General features: G+C 40.4%; 1 protein-coding gene across 2 annotated transcripts in view; it reads right to left on the bottom strand.

Annotated features, from left to right (window-relative positions):
* The window catches only part of aig1 (androgen-induced 1 (H. sapiens)), a 32,319-nt gene that overhangs the window by 1,620 nt on the left and 8,216 nt on the right, over positions 1-22,483 (bottom strand). The window contains exons 3-6 of one of the 2 annotated variants that reach the window (XR_014771964.1): positions 18,015-18,116; positions 1,659-1,774; positions 996-1,162; positions 87-231 (exon numbers count right to left, since the gene is read on the bottom strand). Coding sequence is in view for 1 of the 2 variants with exons in the window: in XM_084738124.1 (XP_084594250.1) it covers positions 996-1,162; positions 1,659-1,774; positions 18,015-18,116 (385 nt within the window). In the remaining variant the exon portion in view is untranslated. The remainder of the gene's footprint in view (positions 1-86; positions 232-995; positions 1,163-1,658; positions 1,775-18,014; positions 18,117-22,483) is intronic. The other variant, XM_084738124.1, reaches the window with a different exon arrangement.

The raw sequence follows: 22,483 nt of genomic DNA, 5'->3' as shown, positions 1-22,483 counted from the left end.
TTTGATGTGTCATACAGCTTTTAGTTCATGTAACAGGTCAGCAAAGTCACAAAGACCAAAGTCCATAACGAAAGGGAGTCACTTACTTTTACAGAAAACACACCTGAACTGCCTGCAAAGTCTTGTTTGTAATCCAGCTTTTGTTCAGTTACTTGATGACATCACTATGTAGCACATGTGGATTATGCACAGCTGTGTTGGAATGGGCTCTGGGCCTTAAAGAGTCAGGAGCTAAAACAGAGTGTAGAAGTATGAGGTTAAAACTGAACATTATATGACCACTTTAACTGAAGTAAACCCTCCTGGATTAGCTGGAAAATATATTGTTCTAAAAATTTCCCAGTGGACCAAAGGCCCCGTTCTCCGACGACCTGCTATCCCAAAAACAAACACTAGGGGAGTAACGATTCACTCATGCCTCCAATGCATCAAGCTTTTATGTGTACAATGCAAGTGCATTGATTCATACGGTCTGTGTCAGTAAAAAGCTAAAAAGCTAGTTTCTCTATTCACAGAGACGTCACGTCACTGAGAGCAGGTGACACGTAGCATCACTGTTCCTCCACACCCCACTTCCTCTACACGGTCAAATTCAATCAGAACCACAGAACTCTTCATATGAAATAGAACAGCGTATCAAATGGATATCAGATGTTTGTTCACTGACTCATGTTTAGGCTACAACCCATAAATAACCAACACAACATTCAGTGATCGAAAAATTGCTGTGATACAACAGATAAACGTTGGTTGCTGTCATATCAGTGTTTGGCTGCTAAATTGGTGCGTCCCTAGTAAAAACACTTCAAACACAAACAGCCTAAGTTAAAAAATTAACTAACTATCCTGTAAACTTTGCGTACTAAACTTATTTTTTAATTGTGTGAGGAAATCTATAACTTCAGCACTCGACAGGTGAGTTAATGTCTTTATTTGTATGACAGTGTTTCTGGCTTCATGTCTTGGCGGACACGGTGTGTGTGTGTGTTGTGTACCTGTGTGTGGCTGGTCCCAGATGTAGCTGTTGAGGATTTCTCCGAGCGTGTAGAAAATACAAATCACGACGGTCATTGCGCTGAAGAAGACGACCCGAGCCACTGGAGTGATCCGCTCCAGCACCGGGTACACCCACACACCTGTCACCTGGTGCACCCAACACGTCCTGGGCGGGCGGAGACACAGAAAGCTAAAGTTAACGTGTATTCAGAGCACTTTTTGGGACCACAGTTAGTAGTAAAAATTGACCCATTTCAACTTATACTGTGTTAAAAAATAATGCTAACAGCAAGGCTGAAACTATGTTAAAATGACCCAGACAGGTCTAATTTAAACCAGACTTTAACTAGATTAAGACTAAACTAGCCAAGCAAGGATAAGCTGGACCTTAAACCTTAAATAAACCTAAAAGATTTAAAAGGGTTTAAACAAGGCTGAAATAAAATTACATTAAAGTACTGGGTCTGAGCCTAACTGAACTTGACTGACTGTTTTAAGGATTCTAAACCACAAATTAACCTAAACTATGTCTAATCTAAACAACACTAAACTACACCTCAATTATCCCATATCACTTAAACGTACCTGTGCACTGAACTACTTATTGAACTGTAAACTGGACGCCTGTTTATTGACTGTTGGAAAGAGGAAACGTTCAGTACCAGAGGATGTATCCGATGCCAAAGCAGCACACTGCCGCCAAACCCCACGACCTGCTGGGATACCGATGGTGGGTGGTCCGCATCTCGATGATGATGAAAGGAAGAACGGTGGTGTGCTGAGAGAGACGGACAGAGAGAGAGAGACAAGAGGAAAGAGGTGGGAGAACAAAGATGATGTTACAGTTTGTGTTTGGTGAACCTCAACCTTTTGGATAAATATGAAAAACAGACTTTTTCAACCTGGATTTGGGGTTTTACTTTTCACATTACAATTTTTTATACACTCCCTGTCCAGTCAAAACAATTATCTCCACCATTTGGTGTTTTTTTTATCTTTTGACTTTGTGGGCTTTACTTTGAGCTACATAAACTATTTAAACCCTCTTGGATCAGCTGGAAAAAGCGTAATTATTTTTCTGACACCACGAAAAGTTGACTTTTTAGTGAAACATGGTTCTTGCAGGCCAGCAACTCTACAAACATATGATTTTATAAAATACGATGCAGATTAAACTACCCAACAGCATATAATTTAGTTAGAAATTAACACAACCTTAAACATCTACAGCAGTAAAATGCAGCAAACACATTAATGCAACAGTAATATTAATCCAAAAACAGATATAAGTAAAACACTTTTGATTCTTTAAGTTAATTTTGATGATCATACTTACATACTTTTAGAGAGGTAAAGTAAGGTTTTGAATGCAGGACTTTTAACTTGTACTTTTACTTAAGTAAAGGACATGAATACGTCTTCTAGTACTGCAGGAATGTGCCTCTTTTTAAGCCTTTGTATGTTTTTAATAAAGCTGTGTCTAAAGTCACAAAGATGCACACTAAAAGAAAAGATATTGGCCAGTGAGAACAAAAGAAGACAGAATTTTGGCCGTTTCGAAAAGATCTGTAAGGAGTAAGGGTTTTTCAGAGCCATCTAGTGGCTGACAGTAGTACTGCACCTTAAAGCAGTTCACCCCCGACTTCAGCTTTCAGCCTCGATGTAAGCTGCCTTACTGAAAAGTTTTTGCCCTCAAGCTTTGCTAAAAAAATATATTTTTGCTAGAATATGTGATAGATTTATCTGTTTACATATATAAGGGATAATGTACAGTGAGCAGGTCATTATTACAAAATAAACCCCAGCAAGATGATGCAGGACAATGGCACAAAGGAGAGGGGTCTTCAATCATCTTGAAGGGGTTTATTTCACAGTAATGACCTGCTCACTGTACATTATCCTGCTTAAATAAATAATCTGACACAAAACATTAATTTAAAAATTATTTTAGTGATTTACTGTCCCTCCACAGTCTATGATCAGAACTGCATCCATAGCAACAGTCTGTTATTCAGATATAACAGACCTTATAAAGCTCTAACTGACCAATCAGAGCTGAGTATTTAACAAAGCCGTGTAATAACTCATAATATCATGGATAATAAACAAAACAGAACTGCTGGAATTGTTACCCGTTAGTTACTGGATCTCAGTTTGTTCTCTGTTAATAATTCATTCATCTCTATAAACAGCATGTGTGTGTGTGTGTGTGTGTGTGTGTTTAAACACCTGTGTAATCCATCTAAACACACAAACACATATAATGGAGGTCGCGGCATGCGCTGCTATTTTCCGTGAAGCTGTTTCTCACCAAACCACACGAGATTTGTCTTTATTAGTCTGCGTAGCTGTGACTCATAGTCACACAGCTGTAAATAAACATACACACACCTGTAATAAACCTCAACCAGTGACATACTCTGTCTTATTTTCAATTAGGCATCAGGAATTAAATCCATCAAGCAGAATCAGCTATATTGGACGAGTTACGTGCACAAATACAAGGAATTTGACAGGTTTTACATCAGTCTCAAAGTACTTAACATATAGAATAGACTTTACAGCTAAGAACAAGGACAGCAGGCTGAAAAAGGTAGAGAGAACCAGTACTGAATGATCTTGAAATAATATATAATTGCGATTATTTTTACTGATATTGCAATGGTGATATGATTTGCAATATCAGACGTAATGAAAACTTTTATGTGTATTGTGTATTGTAGGCGTATGATGTGATTTGATTTTATTTTTTTTGAAGGAATCTGTACCAAATAAAGATTTTCTAAAAGTCTGTATTATCTGATGTGCGGGACAGAACATCTCTGCCTCACAACATTCATTAATTTAAAGTTTTTTGATTCACATTTTGCCTTTAACAAATATTGCACCTGCTGCGATTTGAAAATTGCAGAAAGGTACATTGCAATTACGATAAAATTTTGATTAATTGTGCAGCCCGAGAGAGAAGACAGGACTGTTATGTACACAAGGATGTGGAAAAAATAAGTTTATAGATGATTATATGTATATCAAGCTGCAGTGTTGCTAATGTATCTAAGCATGTCTGCCTTCGCAACATTTATATGATTTGTCCACTAGGGGGTACTCTCTCTCTCTCTCTCTCTCTCTCACACACGCACACACACACACACACACACACACACACACACACACACACACACAGGCGTAATTGTCTCAGCAGACCTGAGACCTCTTACCTCATTTGCACTCTCAGGAGCACAGCTGTAGATCAGTACGTGTGTGTGCATCTGTGTGTTTGTGTGTGTGTGTGTGTGTGTGTGTGTGTGTGTGTGTGTGTGTGTGTGTGTGTGTGTGCGTGTGTCAGAGCGTTCACCCTGGGCGAAGTCAGACTGCGGAGCTCTTTTGTCTCCAGCAGTCGAGCCGGTCGGCCTCGTTACGTTTCGATGAGAAAAACAACAACTGGGATTCTTCCATCTGTTAATGATTCCCACGTCGATGGTTAGAAATGATGGAGACGTGTTTGGTTTGACGCTGCCGGGATACAGAAGGTGTTAACGCTGCTGCCACAGCATTACGGCAGAAGATATCTCCTTCAGATTTGAATTAGTCCACTGAGTTCTAGTTCGAACTAGAAAACACCCAGAGAATACACACTTTTGCCACTCTGTCTTTTTGAATCATGTAAAATGTTTAGACATTAATATATGCACTAGTTCAGTGGTCTGCAACCTTTGCTCTCAAAACAGATAGTTCTGGCCAAAAAAAACACAAGAAACAAAGATCTGCCTGGAGCTTTTTGGGGGATTTGGCATCCATTGCAAGCCGGAGGAGATGCAAGCAAAATTCTGAAAATATTTAGAGGGAAAGGTGCCGAATTCCACGTTTTATTTGATGAAATATTAAAACATTTTTTCTTACTACTGCAAAAAAGAAAAGGTTCAGAAATTTTCAAGGCAACTTACTTACACAGCTTTTTTCTCTTAAGTTTTGAAAAAGTTTTACCAACTAATGTTTTGTTGAGAAAATTTATTCTTGAATCTTTGAGTTTTGGAAACCCCACACAAAGTTAGATTTCAAAAATTTTAGAGTAACCTCACTGAAGTGAAAGTAAACAACGGTTAATGATTTAATATTTTCAATTGCAACCATTTAATTTTCAAGCACCAAAATAACGACATATCACATTTTTTAAAAAAACTTTTTTTTGGGAGGGGGGGGGTTCTCCAAGTTTAAGTTTATCTAAAGAAGAAAAATAATTTATCGTAACTTTATTTAGTTTGTTTCAAAACTTTAGAGTTTGAGTTTGATTAAAAACTGAAAGATTTAGTGAAGGCAGTTGCCTGAGTTTTCTCAACTTTTTACAATTGGATAATCACTTCAGTCCTACAACAAAGATTAATTAAAATTAAAATTTAAGAAAAAAAATAACCGTCATTCATTTCCATACAGTTTTTTGTCAAAGCCACAGGAAACCACTGTAGAGGGACGGAGCTGCAGGTTCCTGACCGCTGATCTAATTAATCCTGGTCTGTATCTGTGAACTTTAAGGAATCCTTTAAAGCTGGATTCATACTTGACACAAGCAACTAACAGTCATAGACTAGATATAAAGTTTGATTCATACAGTAGTTCATCATTAGATTTCATGCGTTGATAGGGCTGCACAATTAATTGAAATATTATTGATAGTGCAATATGGCAAAACACAGGAGCTGCAATTTTTTTGATGGAGATAAATGTGTGAGAAAGCAGCATCATAATGAAGAACTGTAGTGCTGCAGAGACGCCCTGGTCTAAAAGTCAGATGCAAGAAAACATGTTTGTTTGGTGCAGACCTCAACAAATGTCACATCATCGTGATTTAAATTTTTTTTTTTTTTTTTTTCCAGGGAGCTTGTAAACTTGTAATGTGTGTAAAGTCAACATTTCGAGGAGTGGATGTTGTGCTGCATCGAACAATATGAGTCTACCAGTTTAATTAAGCATCTGCTAAAATATCACATGTAGAGCACCAGGAGTTCATGCCAGGCAACAACCAAAAACTGATCACAGATGGATTCCAGAGGCACCATAAACCACCAGCAGGCAACACGGAGCCTGAAGGGATTACAGAGAAGCTGCTCGATTTCATCACACTCCACGATAAAGACGAATATTGGCGACTGCGAGTATCTCAGTTCAGGGATCAGAACTGGAAGAAAGTGGGTCAGTGCATCTCTAGTAATACAGTGATTTAATTATACTGCCTGTGGTGTCTGTGTTTACATTCTTCCATTCAGTCTGTGATGTGAAACGACGATATGAAGGTTCACCTTGAGTAGGAAGGAGAGCATCACTCTGTAATTGCAGCATTTACACCATTTCTGAAAAGGAGACGATTACTGAATCTTTCATGTTGTCATCGCTATCAACAACTTCCAACGGCATCAGAGACTTGTGGGAGAAAACACCGGCAGGGTTTGGAGGATCAGAAAATCTGTCTTAGGTTCCTGACTCAGCTAATTTGCACAGGCTGCAGGGGAAGAGCCGTCCCATTTCTCTCCTTTACTCTTTGTCCCTGAAGGCACCACACATTTAGAGGACACTCCTGCTCACCTCTTAAAAATAGAAACGTCCCCATCTGTATTTTGATCTGCCCCCAAGAGTGGGTTAATCTAAACGGTGACATCTTCTGTACAGTATCAATATAATATCACACTTACACAAAAGCCAAGAAATATGTAAAAAAGAGGAACACGGTGGGTCTTAAGGACACCAGGAGGGAGACCCTATCATTGGCCTTGTTTGAGCAAAATAAGTTCCATATATGGAGGTCTGAGCCTCACAAGTGCAACAAAAGGCAAAGAAAAACACACCAATCACTGTTCTTTTTGTCTACATGTGGTGCTTCTGTAGCCACAGTCTTAAATTTTAGTTACATTCAGAGGAGGTGCACGTCAGCTGCAGCATAAATATGGAGGCTACCTGCATAACCCCTTCATGCACAACTATAAATCCACCTGAGGACGAACTGAGGACACAAAAAGAAGACTTGCAATAGCAGTTACTCAGGCTTCCAACTTGCATGCACATTTTCCATGGATCCTCATAATATTACATTTCATGAATTGTGATGATTTCTTTTGACATCAGTGGACCCACTTTTTATATCAGGCGAAGCATCTCCACTATAAAAAGTGGAGGAGTCTGGGTATTTGAGGCTGAAAACATAACCTACTTTGTGGGGTAAAAAGTCTTGCATATATGCAATTATTAGCAAGTGAGCACTTGCTAAAAATTGTCTTTTTAATTGATTTTCACTAACCCTAACCCTAGCCCTACCTATCATAATCTCTATGTTATATTGACCAATTCAGATTACACTGACCAAGGTTTTTGCTGACTAAAATGTAAAATAAAATGGTTCCTGTTTGAGAAAAAAGAACCAAACCAATTGACACGTGCAAAAATTTGTAAAACCCACAGCCAATATTTGTTTTTCTTTCTAAAATAAAAATTGAAAAAGTGATCAGTGAGTTTTCATAAATGCCCAGTGCATCGAATATGATACAAACCAAAGGTTCAATAAACACAAAAAATATAGAATTTTTTTACAATTATTTGATGTATCAAACTTTGCAGGGCAAAGTTTCTGAATATACACAAACTGTGGAATCACAGTCACTAAATTTAAAGACATCCAGTGACGGTTTCCCAGTTCTCCGATGTTCAAAGTAGATTTAACAGGAAAAAACTTGATCCAGCAGAGGTTTTTTTTTTTTGGGTACAATACAGTACTGTACTGTACTTATTCTGACCAATCGGCTTTGCAGGATTCCCTCTGAGGATTTGAAAAGGTCAGACTGAAGATGCCAAGTATGTACAAACTAACAAGAGTAACAACATCTCCGAGGAGGAGGACAGAATAGCTCTCTCTCCTGGGGTCTTAAATTCTAGGTTTCCCTCCCATCATTATCCTGCTAGCACACACACACACACACGCACGCACACGCACACACACACACACACACACACACACACACACACTCGTCCTGACGCTGCACTTTTACCCAGTGTGCCTCAGTGGAATTCCAGTCTCTTGGTCGTGTTTAAGTTTAGTCTCTGTTGAGAGGACTCGCCGCTCGTAAATAATACTCCCTTTATTCTCGCTGGTCCTCTCTCTATTTTTGTTTCTAGGTCTCTCTCTTTGTTGTCCTCTGCGTCTCTCTACTTTTCTGTCTTTCCCTCTGCGTCTGCCCCCCCCCCTCGAGGTTTGCGGTTTCGCTCGAGCAGCCAGCTCTCTGCCTCGGTGGAAAATCCCCCCTCTTCGGCAAACAGCGGTGGTTCGATCCTGCGGTCCGGGTCTAAAAACGGGACAAACCGCTTCACGCAGAGATACGCAGCTGGGGGTGGGCGGGTAGAGTCACATGGCTGAGGGCAGGGCCACGGGGTCAAACATCTTACAGGCTCGAAGAACAAGTGATATTGTTGCATTGTACAGAGATTCAGAGGATGTGACCTGAAAATTGTGGCTTCTACACCAAAATCAAATGGAAAAGAAATACCTGAAGGAAGTGAATCTGACACATTGTCCCCTCCACCGTTAGTGAAGTGTGAAGTGTGCCTGTCAGCTCTACTGGGATGACTAAGGTGACAGTTCTAGGAATAATCACTTTAGTCATCAGTTGAGTTACTGTTTCTCTTCAATTTCCAGTTTTTTAAGGATCTTAACAACCAAAGAAGAGGCTGATGAATAAACAACACATGTCGATATTGATGTGCCATTTTTATTGTCCCTGGGACAGCGGGACATCCTGAATTTCTAGCAGTGAACAGCCCTAACCTCTGTCTGCAGGGAGAGCGTGTATTTCGGTGCAGTGGGCATTTGTTTTTTGGGATGACAGGCTTTCGGACTTCAAAATAATGGTCCGTCAGAAACAAGGGGCAGTCCCCGATCTTATGGCCAAACAAAGCAACTCTGCAGACAATCACAAGGATAATTAGAAAGATTAGTTGATTAATCAATTAGTTGATCGCAAGACAAATAATGTCTTTTTCATCGTCTTTCAACACTGTCAATGTCGGACCTTGTCCATTTTGAGTGCCTAGCTTAATTTCCCCCTAAAATGAGCCCTAAAGTTTACCTAAATCAAGAAAAACCTCATCTCCGCTGTATAACAGTATCTATATCTGCTCACTCCAACACTTCATTTAAACTGAGTGATATTCAAGCCAAAGAAAACTTAATTTTATATCTGCACTGTAACATCAACTGGGAATATTCTACTGACACATTTGGTGCCTTTGGAAACTTCTGTATCCTCAGTAGAATTTCAAATAAACTTCTGTGGGTTTTGAAAAAAATGTTTGGCTTCATAAAATCAGATTACACAGTCGAATTCACTGGTGGGTGTTTCAGAGTTTAACGGGTCAAAGTGCAGCAGCTGACGCGGAGCTCGCCGCTCAGTCCCGAGCCGTGGCACTGATAAAGGTTTTTCAGACTGAACTCCACTTGAACCTCCCCTGAAAAATCAAATGAAAAGTCTCCTGTTGACATTTTTCTCAACAGTTTTCTAACTTAAGGAGCTTATCGAGTCACAGAGGGACAATCCTGTTCCGCTTTCTATCAGAAACACACTCTGTGAAATTGTGACTGAATGTGAACCTGTCCGACCCTGCAGCACCGCTAAAGACATTCAGTGTCAGTGTTCTGCAGAGAGAGAGCTCTGATATTATAACAGGAGGACAGACTGTGTTTGCTGTGTGAGCTGGGTGGAACTGAGAATGACCTCATTTGTTGAGCTGCTGTCCTGTCTACATGAGGACATGGGGAACGTCATTTTTAGTAAAACGTCGTACATTTATGATGATTTCTTCTGGCTGGATGATTATGAAAAACTTAGGTAACAGATTTGGTAACAGATTTTATTTGCCAAGCTTGGAGGAGATGGCAGAATATTTTGTTTGAACACACAATATGTCATTTTTGTCTCTCATTATGATGTTGTGATGTAGCGTGGGATCACAGCTGTTGTTTTCTTCACTGTTTGACCCTCAACACCGCAGATGAAAATCCATCTGAGGTGACTCAGGCAGAAATCAAGTTCATGGACAGACTTATAAAGTTTTATTCATGTTACGTTTAGGCACATTTGCAGACTTGCTTCCTCACTCTCGGATGTATTCGACATATCTGGTGTTTTCCTGGTTGCTAGCAGTAAATGCACCGTGACCCTGAATAAATTACGTATTTCTCCGGGTTTTCACACTACAAAAAATTTAATATAGGTCTAGCATTTTTAGACCTTTTAATTTGGAAATGTTACATAAAACTTTAAGACCGAGCTGAAAAATAACCTCTGATTTTTTGATTTAATTAAATGTTTGACTGTTGCAACTATATCTTTGGTGTCTTATTAACCAATGAGGGTTGATCGATTAATCAAGAAAATAATAGACCAATTAATCAACTGTGAAAATGATCATTAGTTGCAGCCTTAATGTACAGAAATGACAGTCAAAGTATCATTATCAGATTTGTTGAACTCTCAGATGTTGATCGTATTGGGCTTAAAAGCTGGACCTGTAAGTATCCCTGAGAACTTTGACACTGTAGGAACATGAGGAGGTTTCTCTGCTCTCCACCGGTCTCTCTCACCATGACTCAACCTCTAAAAGACAACCACCCCGGAGGGGGGAGCCCTGTCCAACAGCTGGACGAGTCGCTGGTAAACCACACACACACAGTACACACTCTCTTCTCCCTCTTAACAGTTTGGAAATTTATCACAAGTTGCAGGAATTTCTGCAGGATTTTCTGCACCACTGGATCAGGCTTGCAGTATCACACATCTGCATTTGTAGAGAAGCCAATAGGAACACTCCCTCTCTCTGAAATGACCTATGACTAAAGCCTGACAACAACAGAGCAAAGAAGAGGTGCAGAAATCCAGTTTTCTCTTGAACTGCATTATGCTCTCCATGATGCTTATTAAAAAACATCATGGAGAACCTCACATTTGTTTACTATTAGCTGTTTCGAAGATTAATAATGATTATACAACTGGTTCAACCTGAATGAGTCACTAAAGGAAAGGTAAAAATGACACATTCGGTCACACTGACAGTGCAAATTAATCACACACACACACACACACACACACACACACACACACACACTGATATTGGTGCAAGAGATGAAGTGTGTGTGAGTGTGTGTGTGTACCCAAACCCGACAATGATTCACCAGATGTTAACGAACAGCTGATTCTCAGCCAGCAGAGCTTTTATAACAAAACTACAGAGAGAAAAAGTGTGTGTGTGTGTGTGCGCGCGTGTGTGTGTGTGTGTGTGTGTGTGTGTGTGTGTACTGTGCGTGTGTGTCACAGGTCAACGGCGTCAGACTCAGTGTGAGACTCTAATCCTCTGTTCCTTGGAGAAAACTGACTGTGAGTGTTGGTCTGACCACGGATTTGCCTTTATGAACTGAAACTGCAAGAGTAACGGATAACACACACACACACACACACACACACACACACACACACACTGAAGGAAACAAACACGAGCTGGTTTTGCTGTAGTTTGTTGGACACTGTTTTGGACCACACCAACAGACACTGATCCTCACTGAGAATTCTAACACACACACAAAAAAAACAGTCCAGGTTTTGTTTTGGTGAGTGTTGTTCTCTTAGTAACCAACAGAACAGAAGGGGAACCCACCCCTGAATCACATTATTTATTAGAGAAAGCAAAAAAACCATCAGCAGACCTGTCTTTTTTTTTTTTCTTTAGTTAAGTGCAGGTTCTGCCACCAGGGGTCTCTCTCACATTAAAACAATAACAAAAGACACAGTTTGATGATGTTAAGCACTGTGGGATCATGGGAGTTGTTTTCTTCACTTTTTAAACAAACACCACGGCTGATGAGAATCTACACTGAGGCAGAAATCATTTTCATACTTAAGTCTTGTTATCTTTTGTTATGTTGCCCATTTCTTCGCTCTCAGTTAAAGTTAAACCAACTAGCTAACAGCAGTTAGCAGGAAACGGACCGTTACCTTGGTTTGAACATTGTTGGAAACAATATCTCACATTTTTAGATATTTTAATGCAGAAATGTTACACATACAGCTTCAAAATGACTCTAGTTTTAAGTAAAGGCATCAAGACTGAGCCAAAAATTTACACGTCAAATGCATCTGACAGTGTTGCAGCTCATTTCCCAAAACACGAGACAAAATTATTGTTTGAAACAGCAGAAAGCAAAGTTCTCAAAAGATGATTGCTGGTGTAGGAAATAAGCAGGGCTCATTCAAAGTTGTCTCTGTTGAGGTTTCAACATGAGGCTCCGACTGGCTGTTGTCATATTATCATCCCCAAAAAATAATCCTCAAACAAAATCCTGAATTTGTACACAGTGATTCATCAGATTAAATGAGTTTTTGTTGATTTTTTTGTTATCTTGGTTATATAAATGTAATTCTATAAATGAGCAAACTGCAGTGAAAATGTTGTTTTTGAAAGGCTGAGCAACATGTGAATTTTGGGAAAAAGGATTACATCCATCTTCTTTTTTCAGAAATACTGTTTTTTGGGGGACTTAATGCTCTGGAGTTGTTAGAAATGTTTGGGAGTTATTTTGATTGTAATCAAAATAGTATAATACTGATAATATTGGTGTAGCCCAGGAGTTTTCATAGTCTGAGACTGTGAGCCTCCCTCAGACAAAACTTGGAGTTTACTTGCTTAATTTCTGGATGTCTGTGGGATCCTGATCAGACTGTTTGGGAATCAGCTTTATTCAAACATCCACACATTTATAGATCAACCCCACTCTTATATCACCACAGTCTGGGTGAATACTCCTCTCTGATTGGCTGGCAGGTGTGCGTTAAAACCGTTAAACGCACCCGTAATTTGTCTCAAGCTTAATCGCGGTTTGATCTTCATCTGCTACCCAACTTGTAACCATAGTAACATGAAAGCGCACAGCTGGCAGAGCTCACACCACTTCCTAACTGGAGCTGATGTGAGTAAGCGAGTGAGCTAACAGCTGATTGGTTCAGTTTTCCTAAATGAGGACGTTCCAACCTGCTCAGTGCATCAGCGAACAGGCTGAGCGCTCCTCCGGCCTGTTTTATCCGGTTAAAATTCAAAATACATTCTTTCTTTCCCATCATCAAAGCGGTCAAAGGGAGGACGCGAGACTAATGAACAAGGCTGAGAAGAAGTGGCACCTTTTTTATGATCCACAGCAGCATTTTTATAGAAAAAGGACGGGGTTTGGAAGGGAAAAGGGGAACTTATGGCGAGCCAGCTGAGTTTGGCTGTAAAAGGGACTAGAATTATTCCTCGTCATGACAACAGTAAGCTCTCGCCTCATAACTTTTGACTTTGAGTGCAAAACTTTCACCAAAAAATATCCAAATGCTTTTATTTCATATTGTTAGAACCATGGTATAAGAGGGTTAATAAACAAGCAGGTGTGCGTTAACTAACTACCTAACCAACTAGCCTGGCTGCTAGTTTATTCTTTTTTGAGTCCAGTTTCTTTGTATTTGTATGCTTTTTTAAAGAGATGTTTGCTGTAACTCTTGTTAATGATATCTTATTTTTTAATGTTTGTAATCACTATGATGTTTTTGTTGTCCAGTATCATTTTCACAGTTTTACACTTGTTTCTCCTCCTGTCTGCAGCATTAACAGAGAGTGTGTGTGGCTCTCTGCTGTGCATGTATACGTACAGTTAGTGCATGATATTGCAAACTTTAATCCTAAACTCCAGAACTTCTTCACCTCTGCGTGCGTGAAGTAATTGAGCCAAGAGCTGAAGCATCAGCATTAGAGATAATTATAAATCAGTAACAAGCCTGTAAAACCGTTTGCTCACTTTGAATAACTTTATTGGCCTGACTGTTTGACAGATTTATTAAATCACTGCATCTTTCTCTCTCCCTCGCTCTTCATCACTCGACCCCTCCCTCCTCCAATGGGAATGGCGACACGGTTGCCGTGGCAGCCAGTAGAGACAAACAAAAGTGATACCATGGAATACCGCAAAATATTTACAACAAGACTGGACTCACACACACACAATGTTTCACAAAGGCATACACACACGCTCAAACTCTCTCACGTTTTCTTTCTCTCACAGTCACACACAGACACGGCCGTTGGTGGTGTTCTGGTTGTTTTGGTTCTTGGCGGCGCCGCCATAGCAACCACTCAGCTATTACATCATCTTCTGGAGTACGGGAAGAGACACAAACAGACACACGCTGTCTTTGTCTCTTACTCTTCAAGTGGTGTTATGGGAATGATCATTTATTAAACACACACACACACGTATCTCGGCTCACACGGCTCGGTGGACGGCGTTCTGGCAGGAGGAAGCTCCATGAGGACGTTTTACATATTACAGACAAGGTGCTGGAACATGTTCTGATTATCTCACGGGGCGATTTAAACACACACACACAGCTGATGGTGTTATCAGTGAGTCGACATGTGCGCGGCAGTGTGTCAGTCACTGTCTAAACATTAGATTAAACCCACTTCCTGCAGCAGAGGACAGATCAAAGCCAGCGACCCGCCGCTGACACTATTCAAATCCAGAGGTTGACCAGCACCAGCTCTGACCACTGATAAGATTTATCTTCTACTTTATGGAGTTTATGATCCATGATATGAGTAACGATCCAAGTAGGACATATTTTACGTGACCTGACAGATAGAATTCTAATATCTATCAATCAATCAATCAATCAATCAATGAAGTACCACAGCAGGTTAGGTAACGTTGCCCACAAACATCCTCCAGCTTCCTCTGGGAGTCCTGAGGCAAACCCAGACCAGAGGTTGAGATGATGAGGACTGGAGCTGAACTAAGGATGTTAATGATCAGTTCAGAATTTAACAGATTAAAATTGTATTAATTAACTGATAGTCTAGAAATGGCATCGTTTTGTTTGACTGAGCCATTTGTTGAACCAGGAAACTTAAAATGAGAAAAAACAAGGAAGAAAAAGTGGAAAAAAGAGCCTTTTGTCTCGTAGTAATGACTAATCAATTAATTGATTGTTAGTGTTTTCAACTATCAGTAACTGAAAATGCACAAAATTTGCAACTGTGTATACAGGTATAAATATGTAGATTGGGGGTAGGGCTGAGCAATTTTGAAAAAATATCAATTGCAGTTATTTTGACTGATATTGCAGCTGCGATATGATCTGCGATAAGAGAGGTGATGATAATTTTTACATCATTATTCCGTTATTCTGATTGAAAAACTTGAAAAGACTAAGGTGTTTTGCAGGAATCTGTACCAAATGATTTGCATCTCTGCATCACAACATTCATTGATTCAAAGGTTTTTTGACATTTTCACTTTAGAAAATATTGCAATTGCAACTGCGATTTGAAAATTTCTGAAAGGAATATTGCAATTTCAAAAAAAAATTATATTAACTGTGCATACCTAATTAGTTGTGGGCTGTATGACCTAAAATTTAAATAACAGTTTTTTTGTTTGTTTATTGTGACGTGACATGCACATGTGTTTAATAAGGAAAAGAAATATGGATAATAATAAGAAAGGTGGGTGAAATAAACAGTTTTGGTCTCAAATTTAAATTTTTACCTATTTAATTTTATTTAATCCTCATTATGCCAAATTATAATTACTGTATTTGTTTCATTTCATTACCAGAATTAAACCAGATACAAACACACAGTGTGTAACTCCTATAAAAGTAGCTGAATGGATTGTATTAGTGCAGCGATCCCCAAACTTTTTAGGCTACACACCCTGTTCTGCATCCTGATACGGCTGACACACCTCCAATCCCCCACAGCTTAAAAACAACAAAGCAACGTAGCTTATTTATGGTCATCGCCATGGTGAAGGCGGTGCATTCAGATGCTGTTAAAGATACTGCAACAATTTGAAGTAAAGTGCAGTTAAGTTACATACAATCTCCAACGTTAAGACTGAACAGAATAGTACGTGTCAGCACAGACACAGGTCAGTGTCCACTAGGAATTACAAGTCAGAGAGCGACATTAATGTTTCTTTCTACTCACCTCCTCATATGTAAAGGTTTAAATGCGATATGGTGCGAACACATAAAACATAAACCACTTGTTTCACTTGAATTATTGTAGAAATAAGAGCCGATAATGAATCAGTTCTGGCACTGATCTGTGCAGGTGTGGAGGAGCAGGTACGGTTTTGCAAAACTGGGCCAAGCGGGTAAAACAAGCATTGAACACGTCACCATTTTTCTCAGTAAATATATTTCTAAAGGTGCTGTTGACATAAAATTTTCACCAGATGTTGGTAACAACCCATGCAATCCACACATGCAAAGAAATCAAACCATAGATGTCCATAAATTAAGTTATGTGTAATAACACAGGGAAAAAAGTATTGAACACATGAAGAAAGGGAGGTGCAAAAAGGCATGGAAACCAAGAGACCAGCTGAAATCAATCAGTAATTAGAAAGCAATCCTGCCCCCTGTCAGTGCAAATTATTATCAGCTGGTTCAGTCTCAACTGGTGGCCTATAAAAAGGTGTCTCATTACCAAGGTGTCACAGAAGAAACATCTCATGATGAGTAAAAGCAAAGAGCTTCAAGACCTTCACAACCTTATTGTTGCAAAACATACTGATGGCATTGATTACAGAAGGAATTCTAAACTTCCGAATGTTCCAGTGAGCGCTGTTGGGGCCATAATCGGGACGTGGAAAGAACATTGTTTCACCATAATCCCCGCAAGATTTCTGACAGAGGAGTGAAAAGAATTATCAGAAGAGTTGTCCAAGAGCCAAGGACCACTTGTGGAGAGCTTCAGAAAGACCTGGAATTAGCAGGTACAATTGTTTTAAAGAAAACACGTAATGCACTCAACCGCCATGGCCTGTATGCACGCTCACCACGCCAGACTCCACTGCTGAAGAAAAAGCATGTTGAAGCTCATTTAAAGTTTGCTGCACAACATTTGGACAAGCCTGTGAAATACTGGGAGAATGTAGCCTGGTATCGAACTTTTCGGATGCCATAATACACACCATGTTTGGAGGACAAATGGCACTGCATATCGCCTCAAAAACACCATACACCTACACCTGAGGGAAGGCTGAATGGTAAAATGTACCTTGACATTCTTGATTAAAAATCTGCCGCCATCTACCAGGACGATGAAGATGAAACGAGGGGCGGACATTTCAGCAAGACAATGATCCCAAACACACAGCCAAGGAAACTCTCAAGTAGTTTCAGAGAAAGAAAATAAAGCTGCTAGAACGGCCCAGCCAATCACCTGACTTGAATCCAATTGAAAATCTATGGAAAGAACTAAAGATCAGGTTTCAAGATTTGAAGACTGTTTGCGCAGAAGAATGGGCCAAAATCACACCTGAGCAATGCATGCGACTAGTTTCTCCATTCTTACACATAACTTAATTTATCTGTGGTTTGATTTCTTTACATGTGTGGACTGCATGGGTTGTTACCAACATCTGGTGAAAATTTCATGTCAACAGCACCTTTAGAAATATATTTACTGAGAAAAATGGTGACATGTTCAATGGTTATTTTACCCGCTGTATAAACCATGCAGTGTGTCTGCCCCGGGGGTTTGTACCAGTTATGTTAATCCAAGGGGTTTTAATACATCTATTGCACATGGGTTTTAATTTTCTTTATCATGATCTATTGACTACGGTTACTTCTTTCAAATTGCCCGTCTGATCTCATTTACTCCTTTCTTCTATTATTATATGTTCCATGTGCTACCTGAATCTTGGTAAATGTCCTAAATTTCTATTATATTTGCAGTCTAATACCTTCTTATTCTTTCACCTCATTACAAACAATGTACATTAACTGGTAAATCAACAGCTCTAGTCAATAAAAACCATTGGCCGGGATGCTGGACTGTAGTGGTAGGCAGTGAGCCTGAACCGTCCTCGGTGAGCTCTTTCACATCCACTGACAGTTATCAACAGTGAATGAATCGATGACGTCCGTGCAGAACATTAGACTCACCATGCCGTGGTTGAGCCACTGAGGGATGAAGTTGTCCAGTAGTCTGGGGTAGACCAGGTCTCTGTCGTACAGGTAGAGAGTCCAGAACGTGAACACCACAAACTGACAGAGAAAGAGACGGAGAGAAAACACAAAGTTAACAAAATATTAGTTCACTGCAGCCCTCATACAACACATATCACTGCCAAGCAGCTGCACAGAAACACTACATTAAACAAGCAGCGACATGATTCTTCTGGCAGGCTGTTGAGTCAGTCATGATAAATATTCCCAATATCCACTGCTAACATTTATGACACTGCATCGAGCGTGTTTTTCTTTAAGTTGTTGTAGCAACCTCAGTGGGAGCGCAGGTGACTCCTTCATCTCTTTTGAAAATGCAGTCAAGTGTTGAACCGGCGACCTTCATAAAAAAAACCTTTTTGTTGTGCTGCAGTAAGAACACAGGAAGTAGAACAAACGGCCTCAGGAGAATCTGAGAATTAGAACAGTTTATGTGTGCACTGTTTTTATTTACAACAGTAAATGATCGTGTTCGTTCTTCTAGTGAAGATAAGAAATGTGAGTCTCCTTGAAAGACTTGAATCCAAGGCACACTGAAGGATTGTACAGAATTAAAATGTGTTTATTTTACATGGCAAAAAGAGGGTAGTTCTCTGACAAGGTGCAAGCCTATTGGCCAAGGAAGTGATGCATCATCAAACTGAAAAAAAGGGGGGCAAAAGGAATGGAGAAAAAAGGAAAAAAGCAGGAGAAACAAAATAAAATAAGAAAAAAGAGGGGAAAAAACTTTTTCACTTATTAAAACTTTTTCAGCTTTTCTTTTTTCTTATTTTATTTATTTCTCTTTCTTCATTTTTGATTTTTTTTTTACTGAGACTGTTTCAGCCATGCAATGAGCCCTTCAAGAGAAGAATGAGCGCAAAATACCTGAAGTATCCAAAGAGCACCTGACCAGCAGAAAGACCCAGCAGCACTTCTTCTCTGCTGTCTTCTAATAACTGGAATTATAGCGCCTCAGACTTACTAGCCATAGCTGCGGCTACAGATGTTTAGTCCTGTTATTTCTCTTTGCACGTGCAAGAGCCAGCTGGCACACGAGTCCTCAAGCTGAGCGTCCCGACATGCCGATGGTAGACCCGGCTGTCGCGGTCGCCTTCTGTCCCACATGTCCTGAACGCACCATAAGCTAACAAATTCTCGGTCTAATGTATCTCCAGCAGACTGGTTGGACTCGGGCCAGACCATGTTCTGCAGGACGGGGGTGGAATTACCTGACCGTCATCTGGGTTCCAGCTCGAGGCATCTGAACCAACCCCCACCTCTATTGTACCCTGACCAGCAAGTTCTCTGCTTTCAACAGGCCGGTGGAGGCAGGAAACACACACACACACACACACACACACACACACACACACACACACACACACACACACACACACACAAAGATACACACAAACTTTGTCCCTGTGTGTCACGTATACACACTTGTCTCGTTTCTACGCACAGAAAGAGACGCCCATATGGATATTCATGCACATTCACATGTAATAAATGCACCTGCACACTCCTGCGTGCACATCACATATAACTGGAGCTACACACACACACATATGCAGACACACACACATGCTCTTTCCATATCAGTCAGGCTGGGTTTCCAGACATTAGCTGTGGTGATAATCATGTCTATTGTGCTGTGTGTAAACTGAACTCTGTGCCCAACTCACACACACGGCACCGTGCCAGCTGACTGCTTCTATAGGTGTGTATGTGTGTGTCTGTCAGAGAGAGTGGAGGTGTGTTATAACCTCGACTGTGGCAGCTATCTTACTGGCACGCTGGTTGCTCAGGGCAGTTAATTAGTGTGTGTGTGTGTGTGTGTGTGTGTGTGTGTGTGTCGAAACCTGGGATATGCTTGTGGTCAGACAGCCGTACAAGTTCCTCAGTGCGGCAGCTACAGGGCACCTTGCCAACTGAAATCTTGAATAAAACTGTCTATGTACGTGTGTGTGCACGCGTGTGCGCGCGTGTGTGTGTGTGTGAGGCATAGCCATGTGAGTAGAGTCTGCCAGCGTTGTGGGAACAGCCTGAGGATCAGACAGAGGTCACCGTCTGACTGTCTGAAGCAGCAGAGGACGAGTTGACACTGTTTCCTCTGTTCTGTTTATTCACAGAGACATTTAACTGAGATTCTACTGATATGAGCTGTTGAAAGTCCACGCTGATCAGTCTGTTCACACTGCAGCTGCTGGCTGTGTTAACATCACATTCTGCTGCGTTTCCATCAGTTGGCTTGGACCAAATAAAATATGCAAAAGCATTGTTTTGTCAAAACAACCTTTGAAAAGTTAGCTTAAAACTCCATCTGCTGATGAAGATCATGTGATATGATCATAAGCTCCAGAACAGCTATTAAATGGACCTTCTGATGTTTCTGAGGTCTAGAATAAACTTTGAACCTCAGATTTTAAGCCTATGTGGATGAGAAGTCCTTAAAGTACACGCAACAAAAAAATGGAAATTTGAGCATCTACAATTTCAACATCTGCCGATGAAGGCCATGTGATACGACTGAAAGCTCCTGAACAGCACCTGCCTTTTGGTGAGATTGTTTTCTTATTGTTTCCTTAATTGTTGAAGATAATTTATCGACCCTTTACTCAAGGGAATTTTAATCAGAAATGCACAATTCCTGATTATTAGTAATTATTCAGCGTTCTTATTCATTTTTTAGAGGTTAAACACACCTCAAACCAGAACATTTAAACGGTTACACAACAACTTTTTTGTGTAACAAGCCGCCCACTCCATCTCTGTCACCGTCAAATCCCCCCACTGATTTGAGAGAGTTGATGCCTCATACTGTGGGAGCATTTTTGAATCTTTAAACAGAAAAGGGACCACCCCCCATCACTTTTACTGAGCTCTATTTCTCTCTCCCACATTTGTCAGCCAGCATCTGTGTAAGCTGATAACAGGCCTTTATATAACTCGGAGAGACGCTGCTGAATAGTTTATTGTTGCTGTTAAGTAAACCCTCAAACTTGACGGCTTCTTAAAGAGAACCTTCGGCTCACAAAACCTCATAACGGCCCGATTCTCTTGTTAAATCCACGGGAATGCACCCCGAGGTCTGTGTGAGCAGGGCTGGGATTTGATTAAGATTTTACTGATACCAATGCTATTGTCTTTTCTGCTTATTGGTCCGATGCTTCATCGATTCTCTCGTTGATTCCTGATCAGTTTTAGCTGAGCTGGCCGTAACCTGAGAGCTAGCTGTGGCAACTCTATCTGTGACCATCTAAAATGGATGAAATGAGAAAATATTTGTACAGCATGAGCGGCGCTAATGTCATTATAACAGGATATTTACCCTCAGTAACAGACGTGCTGCTTGTTTGGGGAAGTGTTTAGAGTGTCAGATGCATGGAATTCCTGGAATTTAAGTTCGTCTTGCAGAGAAAGATGGGCTTAATTTCTGGTTTTTCCACCATTACTTGAAATAAAACATTTTACAGATATTATAACCAGCACTGGTGTTGTGTTTCCTCATGGAGTGAAGCCACAGTTGGGACGGTTTCTTGCTCTCAGCCACGACTCCTCCCCGTTGGAAGTTTCCAGCAGCGTGGATGCATGACTTTGACATCACTGTTTTTGTCCGAAAAATATGCGGACATCAACAAAAGGAACTGATAAGCTCAGAGGTGTATGATTCCAAAGGATCAGACGATCTGGAACCGGTTCTCAACAGTTGCTGTTCTCGATTGTCATCCCTGTGTGAGTGAGGACCCTGGGACTGGATTGGACCTGAATGTATGGTCACCGATACGGAACTGAACACAGCACAGAGACAAAATATTTAATTTTCAAAATGACACTGATGCCTGAAAAAGGTTTCAAAAAAGTTGGAACAGAAGCAACAAAAGCCTGGGAAAGTTGTGGAATATTCAAAAAACACCTGTCTGAAACGTTGGACAGTAAACAGGTTAACTGGTAACAGGTGATGGAGTCATGATTGGGCGTTAAAGGGGCATCCTCAAAAGGCTCAGCCGTTCACAAGCATGGATGAAGTGATGTTCACCACTCTGTGACAAACAGAGTGAGTGGGAAGACAGGCCAATAGTTTAAGAATGTTTCTCAACACAAAACTGCAGGGATTTAGAGATTTCACTATCTACAATCCATAATATCATTAAAAGATTCAGAGAATCCAGAGAAATCTGGGAAATGGCTGTGACCTTTGACCCCTCAGACAGCACTGCATTAAAAACTGCATTAAAAACCCACAGCATTGTATAAAGGATAGTACATGGGCTCAGGAACACTTTGGAAAACTGTTGTGTCCTCAGTTCCCAAACTGTGTGTTGTTAAAAGAAACGATGGTGTAACAGTGATAAACACGCTCCTGTCCAAACTTTTATGGAATGTGTAGCAGGCACCAAATTCAGAACAGGCGTGAATTTACA

This window comes from Lutjanus erythropterus, chromosome 15 (genome assembly GCF_056507025.1).
Source record: "Lutjanus erythropterus isolate fLutEry1 chromosome 15, fLutEry1.hap2, whole genome shotgun sequence".
Lineage (NCBI taxonomy): Eukaryota > Metazoa > Chordata > Actinopteri > Lutjaniformes > Lutjanidae > Lutjanus > Lutjanus erythropterus.
Note: the sequence above shows the minus strand (reverse complement) of the source record. Positions and strands in the feature narration are given on the sequence as shown.